This window comes from Talpa occidentalis, unplaced genomic scaffold, assembly GCF_014898055.3.
Source record: "Talpa occidentalis isolate TD23 unplaced genomic scaffold, MPIMG_talOcc4v2.1 talOcc4.5, whole genome shotgun sequence".
Lineage (NCBI taxonomy): Eukaryota > Metazoa > Chordata > Mammalia > Eulipotyphla > Talpidae > Talpa > Talpa occidentalis.
The window spans coordinates 9,275,905-9,299,534 of NW_023604861.1; the positions used below are offsets into that span (position 1 = coordinate 9,275,905).

At 43.6% G+C, this 23,630-nt stretch overlaps 1 protein-coding gene across 1 annotated transcript in view; it reads right to left on the reverse strand.

Moving 5' to 3' along the window:
- Window positions 1-8,774: 8,774 nt before the first annotated feature.
- Window positions 8,775-23,630, reverse strand: part of HS6ST3 (heparan sulfate 6-O-sulfotransferase 3) — a 586,913-nt gene continuing 572,057 nt past the window's right edge. The window contains 1 exon segment of the mRNA XM_037528784.2: window positions 8,775-14,323. Coding sequence (XP_037384681.2) covers window positions 13,615-14,323 — 709 coding nt within the window. The 3' untranslated portion in view covers window positions 8,775-13,614.

Consider the following 23,630-nt stretch of genomic DNA (forward strand, 5'->3'; position numbering starts at 1 on the left):
GGGGTTGCAACAGAATCTGACCCAGCAGCACCCCGCCACAGCTCCACAACTCTCTGTACCAGCTTCTCCTTTCCCCTTAGTTAACGCTCACCGGGAGAAAAGAATCTGATCCACCTCCGGTTTAGATGCTGCCTGAGAAGACCTTCAGACCCAACTTGCTCCTGGGATTATTTTTTTCAACTACACTCACCTCACATTTATTTATTGAGTACATATTCAGAGCCTGGAAATACAGAGAGGGTAAGTGTGATAGCCATAGAAAGGGGAGGGTCTAGGTTCCCTGCCCCACCCCAAGGAAGGGCGGGAGGGGCAGGGAGATGAAGCTGGAAAGAGGGGGAGAGAAGAAGGCTAGGGAAGCAGGAAGAAGACCTGGAGGAAGCACATGGAGGAGACACATATGAAGAAGCAGCTGTGTTTCTTGGCCTTGGACTTCTACCAGGAACTTGGGGAATGTGGAAGGAGACACTTGAAAGAAGCATGATATTGGTGAGAGGCCTGTGAAGAGGTTGACCATGGCAACCTTTATCTTGACTGGAGTTTTGATTTTGCTCTTTTCTTTCCAAGTTAGCTTGGCCCCTTCTGCTCCTTTCCTGTGGGTGCCCACCAGAAAATGGCTTAAATTTATAGTAAAGAAGATCCTATTATCAAACTAGATGAGGCAAAGGAAAGTCTAAACTAGAGCTTTTGGGGCCTCCCTGGTGGCTCAAGGGATTAAGACACAAACTATGAAGTTATCAGCAGCCACTGCAACACAAATTCAATCCCTGGCCAGGGAGCTGAACCACATGGCATAGCAGACCTCTCCTGACTTGCCTGTTACTCCCCTCAGCAGGGTATTTCAGTAGATCTGCCTGTTCTGCTCCCCACTCTGTCTCTGGTGAATCCTCTCACCCCCCATAACACTGGCCTGTACCCCAATTCTTGTATGCATAAATAAATCTTTAAACCAGAGCTTTTGGGCCTCAGTGGCCCTGCTTTGGGGCAACCCTGTTTGGCTGGGCATTTACCCACAAGGAGATGGGTAACTTGGATGTAACTACATTTTCTCTTCTCTTTAAGCACAATAATTGTCTCTTTATTGCACACAAATTGTATTAAAGTTCCTTTCTATTGCAGGTCTTATGAGCTAGAGTAAGTTTTGACTTTATGTGACTGATGGCAAAACCCATTTAGCGTAGGCAGAGTTGGGGGGTCCCGGGGTGCTCCTCATTCTGTCTTGTAACAGGATGAAGATGACAGAAACTCTGAACATGAACACCTTGCAACAGGCAACCAGGTGTCCGTGCTCAGGGAGCCCCCTCTGGGCCTCCTCCAGCAGTTCCCCTTTCGGTGGGGAAGGTTCTGTAGGGCTGGGAGAGAAATGTCCAGCTGAAATCTGTGGTCCTCCCCCCTTCTCCATGTACTGGGTTCTCAGCAGCCCAGCATTTCCTACCTAAACATTGCACAGCAGCATTCGGAGTCCGTAATAATATATTTTTTCAAGGTCCAAGATTGCAGCTCCTCCAAGGGCTGAGTGTTGGGGGAGGTTTGACCACAGCTTAACTGTTGTCCTGAGGTGTCCATAGACTTAAGACCCTCTCTCTCCAGTGTGGAGGTTGAGCAAGGGTGGAAGGAGTTTCAGGATGGTCAGCAGGCCAGGGCCTCTGCTGGATGGTTTTTCCCTGGTCCTGAAATATGGGAATGGCCTAGTGACTGGGCTGTCTGGGCGGTGATAGTAGAGCTATGGTGAGAGATGGGCAGATCCCAAATCCCAAGGCTGGAAAGGGATTTTTTCTGTCCAGAAAGGGGTTAATTCACTGCTGTTACCTATTTCTGATTGTTTGCAGGGAGATTTGATCATGAAAGGCCAGTGAAAATGTTCAAGAGTCTGAGTCTTCTTGTCTATCTAAATTACCATCTCAGGAGTAAAGCAAACCAATTTACCTGGAGGCTTTCATCAAAGAAATCTGTAGATAGTTCAGGATCCACATGCTAACAAGATAGTGAGTCCTAAAGCAGGAAAACAAACTACAAAAGCTAAACTCAAGTGAAAAGGTGTTGCTTCATGATAAACACCCACTTGATCAGGCTAAAGAATCTTAGGATAACCGTGTCATGGGAAATACAAATATTCTGCCAAGTCAAGTGTTGGGATAGGATTGCCTGTCCTCACCAAACGACAAAGGGCAATATTAAAATTATATTACACAGAACTATATCCCTTCTTTGACACTACTTCTGCAAAGACCGGCCAAAAAGTAGAAGCAGGACAAGATGTCCCTAGCCCCTCCTTGTTAAGATCAAGGAGAGACACTGTAGGGTAAAGAAAAAATGTCAGGCTTTTCTGCCCTCCCACCACGAGGATAGATGATGGATCCTTGTGGTCCTGAATGCATGCCTGATGGCGGGCACCTGGAGTGGGGTGTGGGCACATGGAGATGGGATTCACCTGGGCTGAGACTATGCTTTTAAGGGCGGTGTCGCGGGGCACCCGAAAGAAGCCAAAAGGGAAGCAAGAGCAGCAGAAGCCCGGGGAGAGGGGCGAGGTGGGAGGGGAGAGGGAGAAACCTGCACCGTGTCCAGTCCTGCCCTTACAGACACATAAGAACTTTTCATTAGGGAGAATCAGATATATCTTTACAGCCAAGGTTTTCTGTGTAGGACTCATGGCCTCACAGTTTTGTGATAATAATTTCAAATAAGTTTGGAATCTTCTCAACCACTGTCATTCTGGAGAGTGGCGATCACCAAATAATTCTCATTCAAGAGAGAAATTCAGTCATTGCTGCTCCCTTCTTTGTTGGGGGTAGAACAATAATTGCCTACTCAGGTGAAAAGCCTATCTTGTCCACCTTAAAAAGGTGGACACCCTAAAAAGGCCAGGTCTTTGCTGCACTTTTATGCTCCCTACTATCTTCTTAATCAGATCCATTCTTCACCAACTGATGACTCCCTTAGGCATTTCCACCTTCTGCCCCAGACTGGGAGAATTCTCTAGGAATTCTGTGTGACTGAGAAGAGAGGAATCCGAAGGACCCCGTTGTTCTAACTTTAGCGTGTAGTATCGTGCCTGGCTCAGAAAAAATGTTTCGAGTGTTTTCCTAAGAAGAAAATAAAAAGAAGGAAGGAGACATTGTAAAGAGTTAAATTATCATTCTGGGTTATAGATTCAGAAGATGGCAAAGATAGTGTGCAATCGCTACTGATCTACTGAGTCATAGAAATTATTGTGAAGGGTAAAAGCTTGGTAATCTGAGTCTTGGGGCTGTCAAAAATTAATGAAAGCTTGCTGCAATGACTGAGTGAAACCGATCATTAGGAACTCCAGGGAGTGCAACGTTACGGTGATGCTGAACGTATTGTGTACTTTTTTAAATTTCAGAATCTCATCTAGGGATGACTTTCCCTCCTAGAGTGCAGAGAAAATGAGGACATTAGTAGAGGATTGTGGCTCTTCAGTGGTGATGGAGCTAATACAACCTGCTCTGCTTCTACCTGCACATGGAGAGCAGTAGGGGGTGATGGGGGAATTACTGGCAGTGACTTGCAGCTGAAGGTGATCATGCTAACCGTCAGCAGTGACTTCTCAGAAGAACAGTAATATATATGCTTCTGCTTAAAACTTAACTGGCAGGCTTCCTGGCAGGCTCCTGGGAGTGATGCCCTGATTTGCAAGAACTTAATGACTTGGTATCATTAACACCTGGAGCTATAGAGACAGGAAGGGAGGAGGTAGCACCTGGCTGTGCCTCAGAATAATTGAGTGGCATGGATTTGTGAAGGCAACATCTTCCCTTTCCAGAAAAGAAATTCTCTTTATTTTTTTCAATAATTGTTACCTGATACTAAGATTGCCAATGTTCTTTTTTTTTTTAGATTTATTTATTTTTATACAAGAGCTGGGGTACAGGCCAGAGGTGTCGGAGGGTGAGAGAATTCACCAGAGATAGAGCAGGAAGCAGAACAGACAGAAGGACTGAAGTACACTGCTGAGGGGAGCAGCGGGAAGGACAGGAGAGATCTGCTGTGCCATGTAGAAATCTCCCTGGCTGGCTGGGAATCGAACCCACGCTGCAGAGTCTGCAGATAGCTTCACAGCGCTGCACTCAACCCCTCGTGCCACCGGGGAGGCCCAAGTTTGCCAATGTTCTTACTCAGATTATATTCTTCTATGAAAAAAAAAAAAAAAAGAATCCTGTTACAAAGGTCACTTCACTCTCCCTCTTTTGTGTCTATTATAATAGGTTTAGTTAGTTATAAATTAACCCTGAAAACAGTTGCATTTCTAGAATCCTGAATTTTCACTCCTTTAAATGTTTTTTCCTCCTTGAACAAACATATTATTCACAGGAACTGATGACAGATCCTGAAAGCTAGCTGTCCCTATGGCTTTTGAACACCCATCTGTGAGATCCTAATTTCCTCTTCATCTTCATGTCTTCTTATTTCATATGCAACAACAGTTTGAATAATTTAAAGGATCAGATACAAGCAGGCATCTCCCAGCAGTGTGAGGACCTTGACTTTGAAAGCAACCCAATATTTCCAGCTTAGGATGAGAATAACATTTGCCTAAATTTTTATTCTCCCATTTCCTTTTGACATAGTTATGATTATAGCATAATATAATAACAATGAAACAACCGCAACAGTGTAAATCTAAACTCCTAGATTACTTGTAAGCCAGGCTTTTTACTTCAGGTAATTAAAATAAATTATTGGAAATAGGATGATGGAAGCATCTACATGAAAAGATCTTCAAGTTACACAACGGAAGTCAAGTTAATATGGTTGCATTCTTAGCACCAATTTCAAAACCTCATAGCTATCAAAACAACATTAAAACACAAAAGAAGCATAAGTAGCAGAAATCATAAAAGAAGATAGTAATCTATAAATCAGTGATTCTCAAGTTAAAAGAAAAAGGTTTTATACTATGTGAAGACAAATTCAACTCCATGATAATTATAAATTATTAATTGCTGAAAATAATATTAAAATGAAAGTAAAATTTAAAACAAAGTATAAATGATGCATAGGGTTTTTTTTAATTGAAAATATTTCTTGTGACTCCAGCAATAAAGAATATGGAAGTCATAAACACTAAGTAACAAGTCACCAGAATATAAAAGCTAAAGCTATTATGAAGTGACACAAACACAGTTATAATTGGAGATTTTAGCATGTACTCTGTCTTTGATAAATTAAGTATTAGTAGGCATATAGATGCATGTATTTACGTACATGCATTACAATTTAAGTGGTGATGTATAGGGATATAATTACATCTCTCTATACATCTGTATGCATACAGACACACACATGTATATAATTTAATAATGCAATGCATTTTTTTTTCAAGCATCCCTGAAATAAACCAATCATGTACCAAGCCCAAGGGATCCAAAATTCAGAAATTAGAAATTGTGCGGGAAGAATTATTTGAGGCCAACATGTTAATACACATAATAGGACTAAAAAAATTTTGTTTCTAAATAAAGGGACAGTTACAAGTACCTATGAGAAAAGGTTAATAAATGTCAATAGAAAAGAAACTATGAAGATAAACTATCAATAAAAATGAAAGAATAAACATTAAGAGATAGATGAAATTGGTGAGATTTAAGATAAAAGATAAAATATTAGAACAATGAAATAAAGATTTGAAAACAATAAATGCAAAAGCATAAATGTAAGAATAAAAATCTGAGACTGGAAATTAAGAAGTGGAAAGGGGCGTTAAAGGAACAATGCAAGAGCAAACAAAACAAAATAAAAACGAACTTGTTGTTTTATTCCTAAAATATTTTTTTAAAACTCTACTTAAGGTGCTAATGCACACAAATATTAAAAGAAATAGTACAAATAATGTCATAGTTGGTCTCTATACGTAAGTACCTTGTATTTTCCAAATGATCTAAGATCATGTATTTCTTTGCATTATAAAAAGCAATTAACATAGTTTATAAAAGAAGAAATAATTATGCTGGACTTAATGCCAGAAGTTTTGAAATTTACACTTGGTATAAATACTGACCTGTAAGATGAAGAGAGCACCAAATTGAGAGCAGAATTTCAATATGATTGTGCCTTCTTTTTTTTCAATCTTATTTTCAAGATGAATTGAGAAAAGAAGTAAAACTTCAGTTTTCCTTAGTTTTACCTTAATTTCCCTGAGATTTTTCTTAAGACATAAAAGCCCCCATGTAAGAGTGCGTGTGTGTGTGTGTGTGTGTGTGTAAGTGTGATTGTGTTTAACTACCTCCATCTTTGGGAAGCTTTTCTGGTTGATCTTCAGTTCTAGAGCCAAGCATATGGTCACGTGAAATTTTTCTAGTGCTCCTGTTAGGGGGAAAAGGCTGTCCTAAAGCTAATTCCACACAGGCTTTGTGGACTCCACCCCTACCCCAGGCCAAAGCCAAAGACACTGGGAACTCCACATCCCATCCCCACCCAAGGGAAGGTGGCTGGGACCTGAGGGTGGGGTTCAGCAGCCAGGTTGGTATAAAGGCAGACACGTGGGTTTTGGGGGGGTCCCCCATTTTGGCTCTCGGTCAGCTCGCAGCGACCCGCCAGCTCTGAGAGTGACTTTGGGTTTTCCACGTCGGCGGATCGGGTAGGACGCATTAAAGACTTTATTTCCCTATTTTCTCCCTGAGTTGTACATTTTCCTTATTTCCTTTTCCCTTGTAAATAAACCTTTTATTAACCTTTTGTGTGTGCCTGTAGTGGAGTATGAATAAGTCCCTTGTAAGCGCGCGGGTGAGGACCCACAGCCAGGCAACCCGCTCAATATCGGGGCTGCCCTATAACACTCCCTCTCCTTAACCCACAAGCAACGAAGGAGTCCCAACTCCCATTTCTGCAGAACAAAAAGAAAAACTATCATTGACAGGATTTTTCAAAGACGAAACTTTGCCTGCTACAAGTTCACTGCTTCTCTCTTTGCTTATATATAGAAACTAGTCATTAAAACAACTCTGATAAACCAAGTGTACTGAAGACGTGGAGAGAAGCTTATTTCAAAGTTGTGTTTTTCTTCATCTTCTCTCTTCCCTTTCACACCTGCCCCCAATCCTTCCCTTTCTTTTAGATTGAACCCAAACTCCTTTGCTTCCATTCCAGCTTCTCTCCCCCACCACTGCCTCAAATCTTTCCCTCACCCCTGGCCTCCAGGTTGCTTTTCCACATTTCACACTGAATTCCAATGTGCTGGGTAGTCCAGGAAGGCGGGGCTTCACAGAGGACCCTGATTTTAGAAGCTTATGTGTTTGAGAGCCTGTGAAATCCTCCCCGGCTTCTGAGATTTTAAATTGTTTCAATCTGTATTTTCTTTGTCTTTGCTGCTTTTATAATCTCACATCCAATAACCACATTAGTATCCAAAGCATGGATTTTTTAGAGTTTGACAAAGCTGATCCCATGGATTCAATTTCCATAAATCCCTTAAAGTGTTTAACCAACTTTTTTCATCTTGCAAAAATGTCCAACAAAAGCACAGGGGAAAACAATTGTTCTTGACATCACAACAGTTTAATATGGTAACTTATTCATTAAATTGTGCTTCACATCAATGGAAATCCTCGGTTCTACAAACTATCATTTTTAAATAGCAATAAAGGTTGATAATGTCACAAGACAATCTCCTAGTACCCAAGTTCATACATATTATTGCACAGGAACAAAAGGAAATATCTCTTAGGAGAAATAATTTACTATCTATTGAATAACTATCTTTACAGCTAAAATGGGGCACTAGATAAAAGTCCAGATTTTCCTTTCCAACATTTTTCATCTTTGATATGTCAGGTGAAAAATGAATGCAAGCAAAAACCCAGAAAGTACTTCTAGGGAGGGGGTAGGGAGGAAAGGAAAGCGAAGATGAACACATGATAAAAGAAGCGACAAGTTGGTAGGAGACAAATGTAATCATGACTAAGTCACACAAACTCTGTGTCCCCAGAGCACTGTTTTAAGCCCTGGCAAGGACTGAGGTTTCTCTGCACGGACACCTGCCCCTTGCTGAGTGCCCACGGTGCAGAAGCCCGAGAGACTCACAGAAGTTCCACTGGAGGTGTCAGAGGATGACAGTCACAGTCTCCATCGTGCACAACACAGAACACCTGCCCAAGAGCCTTCTGTGCTGCCACGGCCTCCCATCCCCAGTTCTGTTCTCTTGCCTGGAAGTGCAGGGACTTTTGCGGCTGGTGGCAACAGCAAGGCGTGTCCTCTGGAAATCCCAGCATCTCTGCGAGGTTGGTGGTTCTGCTAATGTGTCCTGAAGATGGGTCCATAAGCTTCCCGCCCATTAGGCTACATTACACTGCAGTCTTGGGACCCGGTCGGTTGCCCAGAAGAGCTCGTTCAGAAGGTCAGCGAAGCAGTTCAGATGAGTCCAGGGCCAGATGTGAGGGAACAGCAGCCTCAGTCTGTGGGGGATGGAGGGAGGAGGTAACACAAGCCCAAGTGCCTTGGAGAAAGGAGCTCAGCCTGCTCCCTGGGGGGACCCACGGGGCAGACCCACGGGGCAGAGTCTTCAATCCCTCACCCCCAGGCTGGAGTTGGAGTTCTGGTGACCCCGGAGGCACAAAAACTATGGGAAAGGAAAGCGTTCAGACGCAGGTGTGATCGGGTCTGTCTTCTTCTCCTGCGCCTGCCCCAGCTTAGTCTCCATCAGCCTTCACGCCAGCCCCTGCAGCCCCCGCATCACTCTGCTCCTGTCTCATGACCCCCCATTCTCCAGTCTGCTCCTCTCAATGGCCAAAAGAATTGCAGTTCATGTGTCCCCACCCTGCCCTGCCCTTGTTCTTAAGGACAGAAACTGTATTAGACATTTTTTGATTTGCCAGTGTTGTCGGGCACATATTTAATTCCTCATCTTTCCAACTTTGAAAGATCTGCTTCCCCCTTAGAAGCTCCTACTCTCCCCATGCCCCACCTCTGGGTGGCCCCCGTTGTGCGGGAGCTCCTTCTCTGCTAGAGGTTCTGGCTAGAAAGGAATCACAGAAACTCTGAGTGAGGGTGTTAGCTTATGACAGCTTACAGCATGTCCCCTCCCTGGCAAATGTGCAAAGGGACTCATTGAAGACCAAAAATAACCTTTTAGAACCAAAGTAATAAGTTGCTGATCTAGTTCCAGGGGCCTGGGGAAGGAGTAGAGAGGAGGGCAGAGTCTGTGAACAGGGGTGCTATTGATCACCCTTTAAGCGTCACTATTCAGGCTGCAACTGATTCTAAATTTTTCTAACACTCAGCTTCCCTCAGGAGCCGTGAGCACATTCCCTCAGCCTTGCTCTGGAGTAGTTTCTGGACTGGGTGGTGTAAACATCAGCCAGCGCTGATGAGGGCAGTGTTTCTAGAATTCCCTGCGACACTCCGTGTCTCAGGACAGTCAGTCCTCAGAAGAGGCCTCCTCCCTGGAAAAGGGGATGGAGAGACAACTCCACCAGCCCCGTTGGTGTATTCTAAGTTCCAGAAGAAGGGAAAGGAAGATGAAATCAAAAAAGATTTAGATTTCATAGTCTTGCAATTTGCGGTCCCAACACTACGCTGAGCAGAATAACAGAAAAGGACACTGGGGCTCTGGCAACTTTCTTGTTAATAAACTAGAATCTCTGGGAAATCTTTCAACATCTCTGAATCTCCACGTCAAACTATCAAGTAAGATAATGAATAGAGATCCTACTTAATATGCTAGAGTGTAGGGACGATCAAGTAAGAGATCAATGTACAAATATTTTGAAAAGCAGTAAGTACTATACAAAGTTATGAATTTAAATCGTATCCTTTGCAAAACATCGGATGAAACAAATGACACTGAAAAGCACTTGAAATATTTTTCAATTCCCTTCTGTGTCAGAGACTGATCGTTATTATCAGTATTCATTTTCACATTTGTTTCTTTAATAATAGAGCCCTCCTATTTATCAAGGCACATGACAACCAGTGATAAAGACCCCCCCTGACGTTCTTTGCAGCTACATGTAGCTCACGCCTAGGTACTGGCCCATGAGCTGTGGCTGGAAGTGATACATACAACTTCCTTCCACTTCCTCTCTGCTGTCTTAAATGTAAATGAGATGGCAGGAACCCAGCAGTCATCTCTGGCCAGGAGGTAGAAGCTGCAGGGCAAGGAGAGGACCTGCTTTCTGGAGACTTCAGGCAGCAGAGCGATACCACACCAGTTTGCCTTTTAAGTGAGAGAGCAAGAGCTTCGATCTCAGTGAAGTCACTGTTGAGTTTCTTTGTTAAAGGAGCCAAAGGGAATCCCTTTCAAAAGACTGTATTTTTTAACCATCTGTGCTCAACTCCTTGCAAGGACTGGCTGACATTCTTCTGTATATTAATACTATCTCTGCTCAGATTTTGAAATAAGTCCTTATATTATAGACTTCTGATCAAATTATATATGACAAACTTATGTCCTTTAGGTACTAAGAAACACATTTTTATAATTTTTCAATATCATACATGATATTCTTAACAGTTGGCCAACACTGACTGCTAATGTCATCAATTACTGGAAGTTATCCACATCATTCTATCTCTAGTTGCCAAGGGGAGGCTGCCAAGAAAATTTCGAAGTAGAGAGAAAAGATAATATTGTCTCTTAGTCACTAATAATAAATTAAACCTGCACAGATACACATACACACACACACATACACATACACACAAGGACACCTCAGCCCAAGCTGGTTATTGGGGCTGCCCAAGAAGGAAAGGAAAGTCTACTCAAGGGGTAAGAGTAATGGGATGGGGAACTCCCTGGGGAATTTTTGGTGTTTTGGGGGTGGGGTGGTTCATTCTGAGCTTTGAACACTAACAAATCTGGAGTTGATTTGGTTTGGGATCTTAAGGCTGCTGACCTCCCATGGAGCCCTCAGCCCAGAGGACTTCTGCTCGCACCCTTCACTCAGTGTAGGGGTGTGCAATCAATTCTTGGAGAGAAAACTGTGTTCCCACATCTCCATTTCCATCAACACAGGACCCCGGGATATGACAAGCATGCTTCTTAGAATGAAACGATATGAGGGAAGAAAGCCGTGTCGTTCTTTTTAATTTGCTCAGCACTGGCCTCAGGCTAACACAAAGAGATGGTTTCTACTCTGAAAATCATGATATCTGGTCTCAAGTGCAGCCCATACGTCACACCTTCAGCAGCAAGGCTGTGGAAGCCTTTTGATAGAAATCCCGAGGTGCCAAGGAACTGTGTGAAGTTAGCTGAGGCTGCCTCCAGGACTCAGCCAGGCACGCACACCCTGACAAAGATGTCCAGTGAATTTAAAAGAAATGATCTGATTGCTTTCTTCCTTGTTTTGATTTTCCACATGATAAAGCACTGGGTTGTTATTGCGTGCTCATGTGCGTGTGCACATGTGCATGTATGTATGATTCACGGTGGCAGGCATGCACTGTAGGCAGAACATTAGATCCTCACTGGAACCTGAAGACTGAATGAGAGCTGCTCCTTAACCTCAGCCGCCATGCTCCTTCTCTCCCTACCTCGGGAATAAATCTTCAGAAAAGGAAACACTAGCATTTTTGTGATCCTCATCTCTATCAACTAATTGACTTGACCTGGTAAAGTCATCCTTCTAAGTGGCTCTAAAGTCCCACTGCTTAAAAAGTCAGCAGTGTCTTGGCTTGTTGATGGGCTGGTGATGTGGACAGGACTGCCCTGGGTCACTGCTGGCTTGGGGCTGTCCCAGTTGTGTCACCACCGGGGTTATGGATCAACCCCTCTGGGCAATAACTGCTGTCTTCCTGCATGATTGGCGGGAGGCTTTTACCCCGTATGGAGAACACGATGGACTGAAAAGAGCTCCACAGGCAGATGGAAGCTGCTGATTGTCTGACGGTTTCACTTTTCTCATCTATGAAACTGGGAAGGGTCATATCTACCTTGAAAAGGGCCTCCCACATGCCAGGCACCAGCGAAATCTCCCATAACACCTTCTGGCATGTGGCAGATGAAACCTGTGCCAGTAAGACCAGCGCTAAGGTGCTTCTCCAGATCTAGGATGGAGACACAGGGCAGGCACCTCCATGCAGGCGGCTCCTGCATGAATCTGGGGCCGATTCTCTCAGCCCCAGAGAGGGTATTCCAGAAGCTGAGATGTGGCTTATGTAAAGCTGGCTTAAACATCAAACATGTCGGATATCAATGCAATAGGCTTTTCAATCTGATTTAGGGGTTTCTCTCATTTTGCTCAATCCTTCCTTAAAGGGATTGATTCAATCAATCTGTTGTGAAACTTTCTACTCACTCTGATCCTCCTGCTGAATACTGGGCAAGGGACTCCCGTTCCTTCTTCCTGACTTCTCCCCTGATTATCTGAAAACCTGGTTTTCTGGTAGCTGCACTGGAGAATGGTGAAAAAATAAGCAGCATTGACACGATGCAGTGCATGTTTTGGTCGAGTTTTCTGCACTCTAGCCTGATTGACTGGCTGCAGCCACCATAAACACCAGGGAAAGGCCAGGTGGAGAGAAATTAAACTCTCTAGCAGGAGAGAGTCAAGATATTGGGAAACTGAGTCTCTCTAAACTCCTGGGAGAGCTGTCCCAGCGAGTTCCATGTCTCCTGACCTAAACCAGAGTTATTTGTTTAAGGACCTAGAATATATTTTGTAGACATGCTAGGGAAGCTCCTATTCTTCTGGTCAAATTCTTCCTAAATGCCTTTTCTTCTGTGATCACATTTCAAAACTGACGATTATATATCAGAGAACTGTTTCCAAAAGGTAAAACTCTAAGGTTCCTTTACAAAAGAAGGTTCTGTAGCAGGTTTGGGAATGTTAGACAGTGTTTACCTCCTGCTTTTCACCTCTTAATTTGTCATTCATTCCTTGCATTGAAAATAACAAGTGGTAAAACGTGCCCTCCGAGGCATAAGTTAACAAGCAAGATTTCCCCAAATGCCCTCACCAAAGTTCATTTCTCAGGAGCCTCAGGCTTAAATCTGCTTGTCTTAAATCTGCTTGCTGTTCCCTGAAAGATAGTGATGAGGGGAGCAGAGCTCAGGGCTAGATGCAGGGGCTTTGCCAGATGACAACCTGTACTGATGGGCAATAGTCAAGTGATTTTGCTTAAAAACATCCTCAACACAAAACACGATACTCGTGATTTAAACCACATTCAAATACGGTTCAAAGGGGAGAACCAACAGCTAAGCGAGGGTTAATATGAAACCTCAGCCAAGGCTGAAAGGCCTCTGTCTCTCTTTAAATGACATGCCACCATTACAGAGACAGGATGAAGCAGACCAGCTCCAGCTGAGCAACCAAGCCATAGTGTGCTTTCCACGTGTGCCTCTGCGGGGTCCAGGCGCCCCAGCATAACCTAGGCTGCTGTGAGATCCCAAGGGCTCCTTTCTGGGTGCTTCTTTCCTGGACCATGTAAACTGGTCTATATTGGGTGCACTCCTAGTCTACTTAATATCACCGAGTGAAAATACCAGGAGGAAAGGAGCAAGATAGATCATCTCCAGCTGGATAAATATGACGGCAAAGAGAAAGCAGGTGTCTAAATCCAGCCATATACACCAAGGCATCCTCAGAAGGGTCCAACGTTCTCCAAGGTCACAGGTGTGCCTGTCCAGCCGCCCCCCTGGAGGGAGGCAAGGCCAGGGGGTCACCATCTCACCACCTGGCTGTTGTAGTCCTCAGTGACTGCTCCCTCTGGGCTCCCGTCCTCCTTGGGCCACTGGTGGCCCCGCTGTTCCCTCTGCAGCCTCCGCTCCTCCCGCCTCTTCTGCCGGTCCCTCTGGTGCTCCACCTGCTTGGTGTGGTGGTAGCGCTGCTGGAAGAGGTCCTTCGCATACTCATACAGCTGCATGTCCAGAAAGTTCAGTTCCTCGATGCGTTGGCGGGCGCCCTCGTTGATCTCCACGTTGGAAGCCCGTGTGATATTGAACTGTGTGAAGGGAGAAATGAACTTGAGGTTGAATGTCCTCTCGAAGAGAAACTGTGTCTTCCTCTGGAATTCCGTGAGCCCGAAGAAGGCCATGTTCTTCAGATTGTTTTTCGCGCTCTGCAACAAGATGGTGTTCCGTTCACTCTCATTCATGAAAGTCAGGTTGTAGCAGCCCACCAGGCTGAGGTCCGCCAGCATGCGCACCTGGCGGTTGTTGGCCAGGTTGTAGGCGCAGTCCATGAACTCCCGCAAGCTGACCCCAGACCAGTCGTCCCCGGGGTAGCAGGTGGGCAGCTCATCGGGTGTGGGGCTTCTCCCATCGCACATGTGGAGGGAGGTTTTCCACGTGGCCCCCCTCTGGACGTGTTTCCACTCGCTCAGGTATCGTGACACTGGATCCCGCAACATTGTGATATAGTAGAAATTCCTGGAAGAAACGAGAGGAAGAGCGTCAGTCATGGACGGCTGTGACCTGGGTGTTGAGCCCCTGCGGTGCTTACATCAGCATTAAGTCCGCTGGCTCTTCTGCCAAATGTTCTCCTGAGAGTGTCTGCCTGCATTTGCCCACAGGCATGTAAGTGCACAGGGACTGGTTTTCAATACTAAGTTTGTTGAATTGTTTTGCCTTTTCCAGTGGGAGGAGGAATGAGGCTTGGAGAATAGATCATTCATTCATGCAGCAATGATTCACGAATAAATGCCTCCCGACAATGACATTGACCTTTCAGAGAACTTGCCCTGATTTTGTTTGAAGTTATTACGCATCTGGGGGCCTCCCGGATGGCACAGGGGGTTAAGCACCGCACTGTGAAGCAATCCGCAGCCTCTGCAGCATGAGTTTGATCCCCGGCCAGCCAGGGAGCTACCCACATGGGGAGGCAGACCTCTCCTGTCTCGCCCGCTGCTCCCTTCAGCAGTGTATCTCAGTGGATCTGCCTGTTCTGTTCCCCACTCTGTCTCTGGTGAATTCTCTCACCGCCCCCCCCCCCACCGCATCTCTGGCCTGTACCCCAGCTCTTGTATGCATAAATAAATAAATCTTTAAAAAATAAAAAAAAAAGTTATTATGCATCTGATATTTTATTTGACTTTCACAGCAAATCTTGGTAGTAGACGTGGCTCTATTTGATAGGGAAGCTACAAGGAGTAGCGATTTAGCCAAGGTTGTGTGACTAGAAAGGGCAAAGCTGGCGCTGATATGCATAAATATTTTCTCTTTACACTACTATTCTGGGGAAGAGGTAGATGAGTTAGGAAGGATGTGCTGTGTGTGGAGATTGATATTTACTGAGTACCTACTCTGTGCTCAGAACGGTGCTATGTGCTATATGGATACCAGCACAGATAATCCTCAAACAACTTAGTACAATGAGCTTCATTGTTGTTTTCCTCTAGAAGGGCTGAGAACATAGAGACTGTGAAAAACATAGCCCAAGATCTTAGAGCAAGGTAAATCTTGAACTGCAATTCAATCTGGACCTATTTGACTTTGTACTTTGCTGTCCACATGGGTATTTTAAAAACAAAAATTAGTATGTATTGAGTGCATATCAATTGTCAGGTGCTTTGGTTATAGTCACAGATCTTATCTCACATAATGACATTTAATGGAACGATGAGAAGAAATATATAATTATAAATGGCTGGCTTCAGAATGATCGGATAAAGATCAGGGTGCATCTGGATGAAAAAGGGCAAGAGAAGCATAAAGAGGCAAAAGTCATTATAACATGTTATAAAAGTCGACAGGTAAGTACACATGAGTAGGTATTAAGAGAAAGCAAATACTGACTCAAAATAAGGAAAACCCTTTTCAGAATTTTAGCAACTTACAAATGGAGTGGGCTGCCTACTCCCTGTCATCAGGGGGTCCCTTTGTCACAGAACCAGTACCAGGACCCTACTCAGCAGCAGGTTGCACGCAAGACTTCCAAGCTGGCTTCAGTTCTGAGATCTTTGGTCTTTTGTCTTTCCACAGAAGTTAGTCTAGTTTTACCCCAGTTCTGTCCTTGTTTCATTGAGGGGGGCCAGCTTCAGAAATATAGGGTCAGTTCTGTTTACTGAGAGTTCCCCTGGACAGACAAACTTGATTCTGAAAAGTTCTGAAGAGATCATCAAACTTCCTATCCTGCAGAATCAGCTCAGTGCTGCAGAGAACGTGGCACCACGGCTGGTGCCCCGTAAGTCTGAATATGACTAAGCTGGGTAAAAAGTACTTTTGCCCTCCACCGGGCATCTAGACAGCAGATTTTTGCTTGATTCAATTTAGTGTCTGGCTTTCATAGAAACCTGACACTAAAACAACCACCCATGGATATAAGGATGGACAGACGGATAGATGGATGGTTGGATGGAATAGAGATGGAAGGAATGAAGGAAATCTGTTGAAGAATTAATTTATTACATCATGTCATATTTTGTCAAATGTCTGTTTTAGTAAAGGAAGCAGATGTAGGTGTCACTTCCTTGAATCAAATCTATATTTTGCTAGGACATATATTTGCATTTAAATGACAGTAAAAAAAATAAAAATGGGCCTCCCCTGGTGGCACAGCGGTTGAGCGCTGGGTTGCAAAGCTGCCCGCAGCCTCTGCAGCGCTGGCTGGATCCCTGGCCACCGGCGAGGGTCCCACATGGCGCGCAGACCTCTCCTGTCGTGCCCACTGCTCCCCTCAGCAGTGTACTTGGTCAGTCTGCCTGTTCTGCTCCCTGCTCTGACTCTGGTGAATTCTCTCAATCTCCTGTGCTTTGGACTATACCCAGTGCTTGTATGAATAAATAAATAAATCTCTAAAAAAAAAAAAAAGTCCCTTTGCAAAGAAAAAAAAAAACAAAAACATTTTCTCCAAAACAAAAACAAAAACAAATGATAGTGTCTCTTGCTTTATATTTCAATCACAGAGGATCTTAACTCAGTATTTCTGCATCTCCATTTGCTTGTTGCAGATGGAGGCTATTGTGTCAAGTTGTAGAGAAGATCTCCTCTCTCCCCACACCTCAAAAGTCAGCTTTGGTGAGGACATGTTCTCATTGCTTGAGAAGGGATGGTCAAGAGAGAAGAGGGAAAGCAAGACTAGGTCACATTAGGAGAGTGTGTGCGAACCAAGTGTCAGTGCAGAGAGGGAGCGGCTCACTGGGGGGTTAGACCCACGGAAAAGAACGCAGTCCAGGCCCTGGAGGGAACTTGCCCTGGGGAGGAGATGAACACCACCAACCTATTAGGGAGGAGTGAAATGCTGAAGGCCTGCATGATCCACCCTTCTTGGAGATGCTTCCTTCATTCCAGTCTGACTGATCTCTGCCTATACTATTTAAGAAGAAAGTACTTTTTTCAAGATGGGGGCAGAAGCTTTCTAATTTTGTTTCAAACTGCAATGTTAACACTTTTATTTATAAAAATCCACTGAAACACTTGAGTGCCAAATGCCTCCCCGTGGAGCACAGCCCAAGCCCAGTGATGTTGTCAGCTTCCTGTGTGTCAGGCCTGACGCTGCTCGCAGGCAGCCCGTTCCGGTGACCCCGCCAGGTGTGCTCACAGTCTTACTTCTTTCACTTATTGGTGTAAACACTTAAGATACTGAGCGATGAAATAAACTGCCAAGGTCACACTTGTGGGAAGTTACTGAACTTGGATTTAGCTCAAGTTTGGCTACCTTCAAGAAAACTTTCAGGCATCATATATATATATATATATTTTTTTTTTAAATGGCATTTTACATTTTTTTTTATAGACGCATGTTTTTTTTTGTTTTATTTATTTATTTGTTTGTTTGTTTGTTTGTTTATACATGCACTGGGTACAGTCAGGAGCACGGGAGGGTGACAGAATTCACCAGAGCCAGAGCAGGGAGCAGAGCAGGCAGGAGGACCCAAGTACACTGCTGAGGGGAGCAGCGGGCGGCAGGAGAGGTCTGCGCGCCATGTGGGACCCTCCTCTGGTGGCTGGGGAGCAGCCGGGGATCGAACCGGCGCCGGAGAGGCCGCGGGCAGCTTCGCAACCCAGCGCTCAACCGCTGCGCCACCGGGGAGGCCCTCAGGCATTATATTATGAAGAGAGAAAGCGCTTAATTAATGCATTAAACACAACCATCTATACCTCTCTACTTGGTCACACTAAACTGAATAAAATATATATACCAAGCCAAAAAAAAAAAAAAAAAAAAAAAGACTTTAAGGGTGCAATGATTTTATGCTTTTTTTTTTTTTAAATGAATCAATGAAGTATATTTATAATTATTCACTTACTGTGTTATGTTGACTATCTAGCCAGATAGTTCTGAAATGTGCTAAAGCAATTTCAAAGTCTTAAGTAATACTCAATTCCCTTTAGAGGGGACGAGGAATTTACTGAAACTACTGCAGACAGGCCAGCCCAAGTCCTTGCTTTGCCAATCACCATTTTACATTACTCTGTTGTCTTTTGCTGTGACAGAATGACAATTCCATCAGTGGAAGAAAATTTTCCAAAAGGTCAGCAGGGAAAGCAAAAAAAGACTGACACAGCTTCTGGGCTCCGTAAGAAAATGTTGACAATAAAGTTTTGCTCACAGCAGATATTTCTATGGCCTTATTAATCCTGCTTTTGTTAATGTTGCTCTTGTTACTTTTTCATTTTTCTAAGCAGAGACTGATTTTTATTTCACAAAACAATTGTCTAATGAATATATATATATATAAACACAATGATGATGATGTCATTTGGGTGGTATAAAGAATCCAAACATATCAGGATGAAAGAATTAATATCAGAGGGGTATTTGCATTGGATTAACTGAGATCACAAATGGAAAATTCTGAATTCTCCTATTAATTGGACAAGACAGAAAACACACAAAAGGAGTTCAACAAAAAAGATGACGACAATCAATCAATAAAGCTCAACTTCCATTTATGTGTCTCAGACATCATCAAGATTTATAGAACAATTATAAAAGTTGGAGGATTTTAGGGCTGGAAATTGCACTGGTTTGTGACATTAGAGGTTTAACTGGAACATGCTGCTGGAATGCGGGGCCCTTGGGTCTCACTGGGGGACACTGGCCACAGACGGCCTGCTGACCGTGTTCCCCTGGAAATTTACATGGTCTCAAAGCTGGCTGAAACTGGCTGAGCCTTGAAAAGTTCTTGTTTTCAAATTTAACTTTATTCAATTTAAGATTGCATTTAACAATGATTAACCAAATTTCAGGGTGATGCCTACATGAGTGAATTAAGTCCTAACTGTCTCTAAGTTCTCCCCAATAGGTAAGAAGTCTATTTATAAATGAAGGTACCCTGACATCAACTGATAAAAATATACTAATGGAACACTGATAATGATGAAGTTCAAAGTTGTCCCATGGCATGTTGTAGAATGGAGTAGTTAATAGCACTTGGGTATTACTTCACTCAGACATATTCTCATGTATGTTTATTTCAATCCTGCTAAGTAGAATATTTTCTAATAGTAAAATACAATAGGTTTGATGAACATCCAGCTATTTTCCTTCAGGAAAATAACATATGAAATGTGATTAATTAAATCATTTTTGCCATCCCTATTTTTTAAATCTACTTTCATTTGCTTCTGTACTTTGAAATGGAAACATGCGAAAACTGTTGATGAAAGGGTGTCTACCTCCAGAATGATGTCTATACATCCACACACACTTTTCACAAACTTTGTTGTAGTTTCATAAATCTGTTCTCCACTCCCAAGCAATGGAATCTTACTTTCTCCTGCCCCCTTGATCCTGATTCGGTTTTTAAGGGAAAATACTTAAAGGATTCACTATGACTGAAATCTACAATTTTCTTTTTTAGGCCTTACTTGTTAAGCAACATTATGGAAAGTGAAGCAAAGAAAAGGAGAAAGGACAAGCTGGTGCCCCACAGAAGCTATTGTGGTCACAATGCAAAGACCTTCATGGGCTCCTGTTCTTTTTTAACTCAATCTCCTAAAATGAGACCGAGTATCTCCTGTCTACTGCTTTGTCCTGGTAGTTACATACTTGCCCTTGTAGTTAACCTGCTCTCCCCAGACTTTGGAAATATAAACAAGTAAATATTATTTCCCGGTACCCCCTAGATGCGTTTGTTAATTCTCCAAGCATTAGTGGGGCTCTCTGTATCTGCCAAGCACTAGGAAGAGGCATGGGGGAGTCAGTGATGATTAAGACATATTCCTCTAGGGGATCTCAGGCATCTGATGATTTTGGTAAAGTGAACGAAATGCTAACTACCAAGTTAAGGGGCTGTTCTGTCAATCTGCCTGTACGACAACACTCCCTAAGACAGATAACTTTGTTTGTCTGGGTGACAGCGCACTGTCAGCAGGGTTTCCATTTGCCACTGACTTCATTGAGAGCTTGGGCGAATTCATTTAAGAATGTCTGTAAAGCAATTGCAGCTCTTTAGAAATGTCATTCTTGTGGCCCCAGGGTAATGATGGCAAATACCTATGTACTCAGGAAGATTAGGGAGCAGGTTGCCTTGGTTAGTTCAATGATCACTTCAACAGATAATTATCATATGGGCTATCATGGTTTATTAAAGTTCAGAGGCACAGGACACACTTTTCCATGGCTGTTTTACAACTGTCAGGTCTCTTGTGCTGTTATAAGGTAACATATTAAAAATTCTAAATACACACAGAGGCATTGCGTTTGTCCTCACTCTTTGCCTATTTCTATACTATTTTGCATCCTGCTTGTCTGTCTGGCCCAGCTCAAGTCTCATATCCATCTTCCCTGAATTTTCCTCTAACAATATATTTATTTATTTATTTATTTATTTATTTATTTATTTATTTATTTATTTCTGCATCACTTACCACATGTTGAGCTGACATGAGAAAGGCCTGGTCACATTTTTCCTATAAGTTTCTTTTTAATAACCAGTTAACCTTAGGCTTCGAGACCCCTCAGCACCTAATACAAAATTGTGCTGCTCACAGGCGACATTGAATAAGTGATGCAGTGTAAAAGAAACAATTGTCATATGAGAGAAATATATCTTAGTGACTAACGTTAACATTGTCGTTGACAAATATTCCTTTCTCTCCTCTCCTAAGAAGGAGTGGAGAAGTACAGTAGGGCCAGGAAGGGGCCCAACCAGGAAAATCCAGGACAGTCAGGACGGAGCCTGTGATATCATAGTGGGGAAACATCCTTCCAAAAGGGTTTGTTTATTTGATACTTAATGAGCATCTGGAATATCAAATTAGAGTCTAAACATTTGTGGAACCAAATCCCACTTATCCACACTACAGCTCTATCAGAGCTGACATCTGGGTTGGAAAAGACAAAGTCCCTCCTCCAATTATATCCCATGCCTGTCCTCACAGACACAGCCTCCTAAGAAGCAGCTTTCTGCAACCTCGAGGCGTCAGCTAGCTATAATTATGGAAGCCACACATGATACGCAACCAACCCAACAGGAGCATGAAATAAGAGGCTTCCAGAGGGTTCTCAATGATTGGTCGCTCTCCACTTCTCTAGAGGGAGAGGTATTATTTATCAATAAGACACAATTTTAAATCCTGTCACGTTGCTGTTTTATATTGACAAGGAATCTCTGAGCTTCAAATTCACTAAAATGCCATGATTTTCGGCTGGTTGTCATCTTTGCTTTCACTTTTCCCCAAGTGGCTGCTGCAAGAATAAATTTCAGGGAATGCATGTTCCAGGAGCTTGTTGTTGCTATCTTACCGAGTACAGTTCCTCCCTGTACAGTTGCAAATGTGCCAGGGAGGGTCCTGTTCTCATGCATTATTCAGGGACTTCTGTGATTATTTGGTTCAGAGGCACCCTGAGCCAAAGAGGCTTTGTGCTGCGTCTCTGGGATTTGGGCATGAGGACATCTCAGGTTCTCTGCTCTGCAGATCTGTAGTTTATGCATGTGGGCATCCGCCTGGAGCCTGGAGCTGCCCCAGAGTGAGATAAGGCCCAATTCAGTCTCACTCGCAGCTCTAATCCCAGTCGGGCAGAGCGGAACACCAGATAGTACACTCCGATTGCGTTATCAGGCCCTTCGTGTGCAGCTGGGCTCCCTTCTTAGCTAATTTTTCTGGCACTGCTTTTAGGGAATGTGAGAATTACACAGGATGGGAGCCACGAGGTGTCTTAGCCGCAATTGTTTTGTCCTAGCCAATTTGGAAAGGAAAAGAAGTAAGTCAGAATATATAAGAACAAGACACAGATTCCAATATTTAGGTCTATTTTTGACAGTTTTGATACAGATCTTTCTAAAACATCACAAAGAACCAAAAAGAAAAAAAATAAAAGAGAGCTCTGTCCAAATTTTGCCATGTTCTTGGAGAAAAGATTTTTTGTTTTGGTTAGGATTTTCCTAGATTCTAGACTGGGCAATTATTTTAGCATATTAAATGAAATGCCTGAGAGATGCCCATGTGATTTCATTCCTTGCCACTTCTCAGAGAAAGGGCCTGGGAGGTCATCCCCTAGGCAATGGCTAAGGACCAATCTAACTTAACATATGGGAAGTTCCATGTGAACTGAAAATTGATATGAGTAACACTATCAGCAATGGCTAACATTATTGCAATGTACTGAAATTTACTGAGTATATACTATTTCCATGTCTACATCCACTGCTGAACTCGTGTTGGCCAACTGATACATCAAAACAACCCTTTGAGTCCGGACACAGGCTTTTAGCTGACGCCCATAATTTCACAGGGATGAGAGATCTGACAATCTCTTCCATCATCTTTGAAGTGATAGAATGTCTTAGAGATGCAGTTTGTGACTTCCTGCTACAGTGGTCCAGGCTTTGTTGATCTCAATGTTCTAGAAGCACAGTGATTACTTCACAGTGAGACATACTTGTTTAGCTGGAGGGGAGGCAGCAGGAAGTGGGGGTGAGGTGGCCCGTGGAGGGCCGTGGGAGCACGGGGAAGCAAGGAGGGCCAAGGGCATCTTTTTCACCCCCAACTACTGGTGTGTCTGGATCCAGAGCATCAGAAGATATTTACAACTTAGAAGACATCATGAAAACGATTTTTCTGAACTCAGTACAAAACCGCATAGCAAATGTGTACTTGAGGAAGGGGTATTAGTGACAAGGAGGAATTATTGCAGTTGCAAGGAATCTAGAAGCCAAAAGCTGTAGTAATCTCAGGATAAGAAAGGATGGTGAGAAATAGCTATGCAAAAGAATTCAGATAAAGCCCAAGTTCATGCAAGGCGATAATTCTCTTGTCTTGCAACACACACTTAGATATGTGTTCAAAGGTTGTAGGATCTTGAGGTTGGTAGTTCCAAGGCCTTTATTCAAGAAGAGAAGATTCAAGGAAACTACAAGTCAAGCTCTGCTCATTTGGCCAGTGTATGGTTGTAATGGCCAAATTTCAAGCATACTGGAAACTCACTGAAGGTGCAGTGTTGGGAGTGGGGGTGGGGTTGAATTTAGAAAGATCCGTGTCCAAATTTCAGGTCTTCCTCATGTTACATATGACCTGTTTAGCTCATACAACTTCTTTTTTTTTTTTTTTTTGTTTTTGTTTTTACATGCACTGGGTACAGTCAGAAGTGTGGGAAGGTGAGAGAATTCACCAGAGCCAGAGCGGGGAGCAGAGCAGGCAGAAGGACCGAAGTACACTGCTGAGGGGAGCAGCGGGCGGCAGGAGAGGTCTGCGCGCCATGTGGACCCTCCTCCCGAGCCGGGGAGCAGCGGGGATCGAACCGGCGCCGCAGAGGCCGCGGGCAGCTTCGCAACCCAGCGCTCAACCGCTG